The sequence below is a fragment of the Sceloporus occidentalis genome, unplaced genomic scaffold (genome assembly GCF_023333645.1).
Source record: "Sceloporus occidentalis isolate IW3139 unplaced genomic scaffold, rSceOcc1.0.p SCAF_14, whole genome shotgun sequence".
Lineage (NCBI taxonomy): Eukaryota > Metazoa > Chordata > Lepidosauria > Squamata > Phrynosomatidae > Sceloporus > Sceloporus occidentalis.
Window position 1 is genome coordinate 482,479 of NW_028316994.1, and position 9,159 is coordinate 491,637.

The 9,159-nt window shown below is 40.3% G+C and overlaps 1 protein-coding gene across 1 annotated transcript; it reads right to left on the reverse strand.

Moving 5' to 3' along the window:
• Window positions 1-8,205: 8,205 nt before the first annotated feature.
• LOC149303379 (olfactory receptor 10A7-like) lies at window positions 8,206-9,159 on the reverse strand. The gene has a single exon (XM_089480672.1). It carries the CDS (start codon window positions 9,157-9,159, stop codon window positions 8,206-8,208), a length of 954 nt encoding a protein of 317 aa, XP_089336798.1.

The following is a 9,159-nucleotide window of genomic DNA, read 5'->3' on the forward strand; positions in this document are numbered from 1 at the left end:
CCTGGACATAAGAATATATATGCGTATCAAAGAAGAGAACTGGAATACAATAAATGACATATTGTTTAACTATAGATAATTCTCCTCAAACCAGAATATATTTTGTTTTGTAAAGAACTGCACAGCAGATGCAAGCACAACCCAAAATTATTTAATACAGACATAGTGTGGAATTAAGCAATTGTGGTCCTTGGTTATTTTCTAGAGGAACAGAATACTGTTTAGTTCTTGAATGGTTTCAAGAAACACTTTCTCAATATCAGAGGAAGGAAAAGACACACACACACCTCAAACATATCTTGCCTAGAAGTCTTAGGGTCACCATAGGTTTGAAATTATTACAAGGCACATAAATACAATGAAAACTTGGATGGGGTACAATCACTGAATTCAAGGTGCTATTGGCTATAAAGGAAGAAACTGGAAAAACCAACTCTTGATATCCCTTGCCTAAGGAAACCCTGTGAAATCCATGAGGGTGCACAACAGAACAAAATAAAACAGAAGGAACAACAACAACAACAACAACAACAACAACAACACTACCTTGCATTGGGGGCTTAACAGAAAGAACCAGAAGCATGACTCATTCTGGTGCTGTGCTGTTTTGCAACGTGTTTCCTTTATTGTGCATTCTGGAAAACAAAAGGAAAGATATATTCATTGACAGAAGTATGATGCAGGATATAATGTAAGTTATAAAGTGTGGTGTAGTGGTTTTTAGTATTTGACAAGGACACTAGATGTAAGAGTTTAATTCCTTGTTCAGCCGTGGCAACCTACTGGGTGCCCTTGAGCAAAGCACACTCTCAGCCTAAGAGGAATGCAAAGGCAAAAACCCTTCTGAACATTTTATGTCAGGAAAACCCAACTATAGTTTCACCTTAAGGTCACAATTAGTCATAAACCCAACAATTATAATAGTGTAAGTTAAGTAAAGATTCTATTGTATTCTGCCAGAGGATTACATTGATCAAATAACAATATAATGAATATGGGCCCGTACAGACAGGCCAAAACAAAGCTGCTTCGGGTCACTTTGGAGGTATGCTGTTTCAATGCTGCATGCGTCTTAAGAGGCCAGAAGCCATGCCAAAGCCACACTCCAGTCCTAAGGACTGGAGCGCAGTTTTGGTGCAGCTTCTGGCCTCTTATGACGCGTACATCATTGAAACAGCATACCTCCAACATGACCCGAAGCAGCTTTATTTTGGTCTGTCTGTACGGGCCCTATAATGCCTTTTAAAATCTTACTGATGTGCTGCTTTTGGTCCTAATCTGCAACCCCTTGGGTAATAGGTTTCACTCAGTGCTAAAACAAAAGAGAAGGGTCACACAGGAGAAACCATAGCAGAAACCATGATGAATGCCATTCATGGTGCTCTGATTTGATCACTATGTTTGAAATCTACACTTCTAAAAATTGTGTGTGAAAACACATTGCAGATAAATGGAAATATTAAATGTACTGTCTATGCAGATTTACATGTTTCGACCAACATCACACTTATATGGATGTAGAGCAAGATGTGGATGTCTCATAACACTGAAATCAGCTGTGTTCTATTAAATGTATCTTGTTCTTTTAGATTGTCTGGACATCTTTGTATCATTTCATTCATAATGGAAACTATTCTTTTACTCATAGAAGTACATTATCGTATAGTAATATGAGTACTGGACCAGGGCTGAACTCACCACTTAGTCATGGAAACTGACTGTGTGAACTGAGGAATTTACACTCACAACTGAAATCTTATGATAGGGTGACCATAAGTTGTAACTGAGATAAATGCACATAACAAACCAATTGATTTCATCTAATTGACATTGGTTAAATTTACCTTTTATCAATTAAAACACAGTTCAAATTATTAAACTTTAATAGAATGTGCTTTAAATATTATTAATGTGCTCTAAATTTGCAGATAAGTGACAAACAATGATCTAGAAAAAATTACCTCAATCTATGTTCATTGTTGCCTCTGTCAGGAAGAAGCATTCAGACAAAGAGGTCTTGTACTTAACTGAAACCTTAAGGTTACACACAGTCTGCTGTTCTGGACTCCTGAGCTGCAGTTGTGATTTCTCAGCCAGTCGTGGAAGGAAACAATGTTAGGATGACACCAAAGAACCTATCTGACCACAAGGCACAATGGCCTTATTTTGACTCACTATATTGCTCCTCGTGGAGGAGGCTGTCCCTCAGTAAATCTCAAAGAAGAACTGAATCACGATAGACACAGTGACATGATTCTTATAAACTCTCAGCACATGAAAAAAGTGTTTCCTTTTAATATGAATGTTGATACACTTTGTAAATTTGCAGGCTTTTGCATTACTGTCCTGTACTGATCTATCTACAACTGTGTTTAATTGAACTCATGGGACTTATTTCTAGACAGACGTATACCAAATTGAATTGTACAAACACCACCATAATATATCTACAAATCAACACATCTGTGTTGCGTAGCTGATCACAAAAATAGCAAATCATCTAACATTTTGCAGCTTCTTGCTTGATCAAAGGCTTACTGTTGATTTTAGATTTGATCATACTTAGGACAGACCTACTGAAATCAACGGAGATCATGTTAATTATGACTAAGTAAATTCCAGTTGATTCCAAGTGATCTTCTCTGTGACTGAATCCAACCCATTATTTAACAGTGTGATTTTGGTTCATCTAAACAATCAGCATTGAATCCAGCACAGAAAAAATTTAAACTAATGAGCCAGTCACTCTCTTTAAGGTGAGAGCGAAGTGCCTGGCCATGGGACCCCTCAGCAAGTGGACTCTATAACAGCTGATGTGTGGTTTTTACCTGTCTTTAAAGCACCTTGTGACATACATTACAGAAACCCAGCTTCCATATTGCAATGGAAAGGGTGTAGGAAATAAATATGGCATCATCTTTGAGACTGACGGGTTTATTACAGCATGAGCTTTTGTACATATCACTCCACATGTTCAGATGTAATGAACCATCTCTTCAATGGTTCATTCTACCTAGCCAACTTTGCCTGGACTAATGCTTCCCTTGTTTACCCTAATCAATTTCCAAACCCCCTCCAGACCAGAGCTTTGAAAAAGTCACTTTGATGACATATATTCAGTTGCTATTCTCATCTAGAAAATAACCACTGAATCAATTGTAATTGTAAGCTGCTCTGAGAGCCTTTAGGGCTGAAGGGCAGGGTATAAATGCCGCATAAATAAATAAAAAACAGGAGTTTGGTTCAGCAACATTTATATAAATTTAATAGATGCAGTGGGTCTGTTCTAGTTGAAACTGACAATTGGGTTTGGCTACCCTTCTTATATTAGTCTCAGACAGGAGTAGGGTTTACTGAAGCCCATGTGATGCACACAACCCCCATAAACATTTTTGGATTACAAAGCTGCCCCAATAATCCCATTGTGCCCCAACAACTCATTTCAGTTTACTGCTGGAGTAGGCAACTGCATAGTGGGTGGAAGCGATTTTTCATCCCCATGCCCATCCTGTGGGACACATTGCTATGTTCAGGAGTGGCACGATATCTCTTCAAGCCACCATTTTCTCTGATTTTTCTTTTGGGGCTTTTTGGGAAAGATTCAAGGGTCTGGAGGGTAATAATAATAATAATAATAATAATAATAATAATAAATATTTATTTATATCCTGCCTCTTCCATTTTGAGGATCAAGGCAGGTAACTGTAGTGTTTATATAATATACAACAATAAAAACAACCAGCCCCACAAGACCCCAGCCCAGCCCTCCTTCCCAAGTATAAAATTAAACAATAAAACATGGTTAAAAATACATAACAATATAACAAAATTAATAAACAAACTACAAATAATAAAAATAATAAAAGGAGAGGGATTCAGTTGGTTCTGGACATTATCAGTCGGGGAAGGCCTGCGAGAAGAGAAAGGTTTTTGTCACCTTTTTGAAAGCCTCAAGCGAGGATAATTGGCGAATCTCTTCCGGCAGGTCATTCCAAGTTTTTGGAGCGGTGACAGAGAAGGACCTCTGGGAGGTCACTGCCAGTCTGGTCTTTCTAGATTGTAACAGGTTTTTCCCGGAGGATCGGATTGTATGGGAAGGATTGTATGGGAGGAGGCGTTCCTTCAAGTAGACTGGACCCAGGCCATGTAGGGCTTTATAGGTGATAATCAACACCTTGTACTGTGCCCAGAAGCTAATAGGCAGCCAATGTAATGATTTTAAAATTGGTGTAATATGGTCAAACTTGGAATTTCCGGCAACCAGTCTGGCTGCCAAGTTTTGTATCAATTGGAGCTTCCGGACATGGCACAAAGGTTGCCCCATGTAGAGCGCATTGCAGTAATCAAGACGAGAGGTTACTAGAGCATGTACGACCGTTTCTAGGTCCCGCTGCTCCAGGTAGGGGCGCAACTGGCATATCAGCCAAAGCTGATAACAGGCACTCCTGGCTGTTGCATCAATCTGAGAGGACAGATGAAGCGACGAATCCAGGAGCATCCCGGTGCTGCAGATGCAGTCTTTCAGGGGAAGTGTAACCCCATCTAGAACTGGCAAACTTATCTCCATATCCGGATTGGGGTTACCTATCACAAGTACCTCTGTTTTATTTGGATTCAGCTTAAGTCTATTTTCCCTCATCCAATCCATTACCGACTTCAGGCAGTCATTCAGTGGGGAGATGCCCTCCTTGGTCACTGAAACAGTCCGAGACAGAGAGAAATAAATTTGAGTGTCATCAGTGTACTGATAACACCCTGCCCCATGTCTCCGGATGATCTCACCCAGTGGCTTCATGTAAATGTTAAACAGCATGGGGGACAGAATGGCACCCTGAGGGACGCCAGATGTCATCTCTCTCATAGAGAAGCAGCTGTCCCCCAGCATCACCATCTGGAATCTGCCCAAGAGGTAGAAATGTAGCCACTGCAAAGCAGAGCCAGCACTTCCCAACTCTCTCAGGCGTTCCAGAAAGATACTGTGGTCTATGGTATCGAAGGCTGCTGAGATGTCCAAGAGCACCAACAGGGCCACACTTCCCCTGTCAATGCACAGATGGAGATCATTGACCAAGGTGGCCAGGGCAGTCTCCACTCTGTATCCCGACCTGAAGCCAGTTTGAAATGGATAGAGATAATCGGTGTCATCCAAGACTGCTTGGAGCTGGTTTGCAACCGCCATCTCGATCACCTTACCCATTTAATTTATGGGTGATTTTGAAAGGTTTGGGCCAGTTGTGATGCAATTTAATATTTTTATTCTTCCTGTTTCTAAAAGGGGCTAGGAAATGTTATTATTCTGCTTGCTCCTCTGTGAAAATGGAGCTATTTCAATTTGCTCATCCCTCAAAGAGTACCAAACCATTCCTAACGAATTAAGAAAGAGGGCTATAGAACACTCAGCTGGCTTTTTCTTTCTAACTGTTCTTGCAATTAGTAGTGTGATCCATAAAACGTGGTTTGCAGGGTCTAAGAAAGAAGTGTGTTTCCTGTGCTTATCTTTACAATGGAATCTCCCCCAACTCATTCCTGTAGCCCAATGAAGAAATTGTGAATATAAACTCCAACCATACATGGGGCAAATAATATGAATGACTGATGTACTGTTACTTTTATTACAAGGAAAAGAGAGAGTGAGTGAGAACTTATGTCCTGAACATTAATTTTCTCACTGAAATGCCCACCGCCATTATTTCTTTGGCAAATTAAGTGTCTGCAAAATCTCACTCTTCAGTCAAACAGGTGTCAAATTTCAGACCTCATAAATAATTATATTAGGTTAATGTTATTCCTTCCTCCTATTTTCACTCTTCTTTCTTCTATGTCCAAGCCTGCTTTTCTTACAATATGTTCTGCAGCCTTGTCTGACCCCTTTGCCAATTGGGAACCATTTCATTTCTCTGTATTCTGATCTAACAGTAGCCTCTTGTCCTGAGTACACATTCTTCATCAGGACATTGGAACTCCCATGTCTTTAAGGGTGTGGCATAGCCTTTCATGATCCATGCAGTCAAAGTCTTTGCTATATCTACAGTATAAAGCACATGCTGATATTCTTTTGGAACTCCCTTGTGCTCTCCATTAGTCATCACATGTTTGCAATGTGGCCCCTAGTGCCTCTTCATTTTCTGAACCCCACTTGGATCTCTGAGATTTCTCTCTCCATGTATAGTTGGAGTTTATATTGCAGAATTTTGAGCATAATTTTGCTTGCGGGGGAGATTAGTGCTATGGTCCTCTAGTTGCTGTAGTCTTTTGTGTCTCTCTTTTTTTGTGTGAGTGGGGATGTATATTGATCATTTCCAATCTGTAGGCCATTGTTTTGCATATTAGTTGACATATGTTAGTTAGCACTGTATTTGACTCTGTCAGTGTGGATTGCAGCAGTTCAATTGGGATACCCTCTGTTCCTGGTGATTTATTTTTCGCAATTTTCCTTATTGCAGCTTCTACCTCACTTTTCAGACTTTAGGGATCATTGCAATAACTATTACATTTAGGGCTCAGAAATAACAATGGCTATGCACCTAGATTACTGGGTCTTGGAAGCATTGTTAAAATGTTCCTCTGAACATACTTACAAAATTCTGTCCAAAAGAAGATCTATTCAGCAGTCAGACCTTAGGGATTTGTGTGTGTGTGTGTGTGTGTGGGGGGGGGGGGGTTTGTGGTTGTGGTGGTAGGGGTACACTTGTGTGCCCTGAGGTTCCCTTCTGATTTTGAAGAAAGGATATTTCTAAATGATAAACATAGTAGGGGAAACCTGGAACCTATTTAGAGTGAATAGGGATTCTCAAAAGCTTCCTGATTCAGTATACGTGTCTTATGAGTTGACTAGTGACTCCTGAGTTGTATCAGGGCATGTGTATTCAATATCAGCTGCAAGATTTGATTTAAGAGCTGTGCAGACCACCCTTAAGGGGTGACCTGCATCCTCCTCCAGCTGCGCCAGATTGGGCCATGGCAACTGCACGCTGCGGCCCCGATCTGGCCTTTCCATCGTGAAAAGGAAGCTGCAAAAAGCGGCTCCTTTTTGTGCTCTGGAAAGGGTGTGATAACCACAGTGCAGTGGCCTTAATGTGGACACAGAGCCAGAGGAGTGCCGTGATGCTGCGTGCTGTGTGGAGAAGCATGTGACATCATGCTGCCCTGGGGAGCAGAGTCGGGGCATGCATTGTATGGACGTCATGCCCTGACTCTGCCCCCAGGCTGGCTTTAATCGCTGATGTGCCCAGCCCCTGAAGCCCTGTGTGTTAATCATATTACTATTTCGAGGTCACCAGAGAATGAATAAGATCTGTTTTCTTTAGACATGGGTGTAACTGGCATGCCCATTTATTCTGATTAAAAGGTTTTCTGGCCACAGTTTCCACTTAACAGAGCTCCCATAGCTGTTTTAGGTAGTACTGAGTCTGGGAACACTAAAATTATGCTCTGAGCCTTTTATGTGAAATACATCTCTATTACATGTTTTCATTCAGTGAAGATTATCCCATTTACCTACCCACAGCATCTCATCTGGGCTGGGATATGTTTCATTTTGTTTGCTTCACCCACCCCCAAACCATTGCCCATCAAACATCAGGAAAAGTTACATTATGGGCCCAAATCCAGTTGCTAATTCCAACATGAAAAGAGCAATTCAGACAATGAGAAATTGGTATGTGAACATTTACACAAATTCAGCTAATTTAGTGGGCCTGCTGTAGTTTGGAGCAGCAATTGGTTCTGGTCCTTAGACTGACCATACTGGCTGGGAATCCAAAGATGTATTTCAAATTCAGCTCTAGAGATTACTTAACAAATCCTATAGTGTTCTGCTGGTCATTTAGATGGAAATAAGAGATGAACCTGAGGGTTATTTATATATTGATGGAATTAATTAAAATTAAAATCCTACCTAAATTCTTTCATAATTGTGTCAACATACAATATAACAATGAAGAATCTTGGTTCATTTGGAAATTATTCCTGCCTTTCAGTTAGGATAATGGTACAACTAGCATTTGGCCAGCAATGAACTACATATTTGCAAACTAAAGGAAAAAGTTCAACACATTTTCAAGAGTATTAGATTAAATTCAAAGGTGGTATGAATATATCTCTATGACAGATAGATTTACTTTGAGCAAAGAAAAATATTCAATACAAGTAGAGGTATCACCATATTGATTTTATATTTCTCATGCATTTTGTACATGTTTTTAATTATGCAAAAGTTTTTCTCATCCATAGCCTCACAAAGGCACCTTTTACTTCTTTATTCCTAAAGCTGTAAATGATAGGGTTTAGAATTGGTCCAACAACTGTGTAGAAGAGAGAAAGATATTTGTCAGTATTTGCAGAGTAAGTGGAATTGGGCTTTAAGTAGATAATACAGCCAGAACCATAGAACAATGTCACCACAATGAGGTGTGAAGAGCAGGTAGAGAAGGTCTTCTTCTGGCCCTCAGTGGAGGAAATCTTCACAATGGCAGCAATGATGCCAACATAAGACATCAAGATCAAGATAAAAGGAAAAGTGATAAAAATCATAGCCACTGCAAACACAGCAATTTCAGTCCTAGTTGTATCTCCACAAGCCAGTTTGAGTAATGGAGGGATATCACAAAAGAAGTGGTTGATCACATTGGAAGCACAAAAGGGCAAGGTAAAGACCATGCTGGTATGACCAAAAGACATTAAGAATCCACTTAACCAAGATGCTATTGCTAGAAATGTGTACACTTTTTGGCTCATCAGGACAGGATAGTGCAGTGGCTTACAAATGGCAGCATAACGATCATAGGCCATTGAGGCTAAGAGGAAACACTCTGAACCACCCAGGAAGAAGGTAAAGTAAGTCTGCAGAGCACAGCCAACGAAAGAGATGGATTTCTTCCCAGAGAGGAGATTTTCCAGCATTTTGGGGACATTGACTGACGTGTAGCAGATCTCCAGAAAAGAGAGGTTTCTTAAGAAGAAATACATGGGAGTGTGAAGGGCAGGGTCGGCCAAGGTAAGAAGAATGATGAGAAGGTTTCCAGTCAGAATGATAATATAGATTACAAGAAAAGCCAAGAATAATGGATATTGAAGACTGGGATCATCAGAAAGACCCATGAGGATGAATTTAGCTGGTGCTGTGTTGTTTTGTAGAATAGTTTCTTTCTTGGTCTTCAT

Bases quoted from the DNA above. Each gene is read 5' to 3' on its own strand.
- LOC149303379 (XM_089480672.1), bottom strand. From the start codon at position 9,159: ATGAAGACCAAGAAAGAAACTATTCTACAAAACAACACAGCACCAGCT.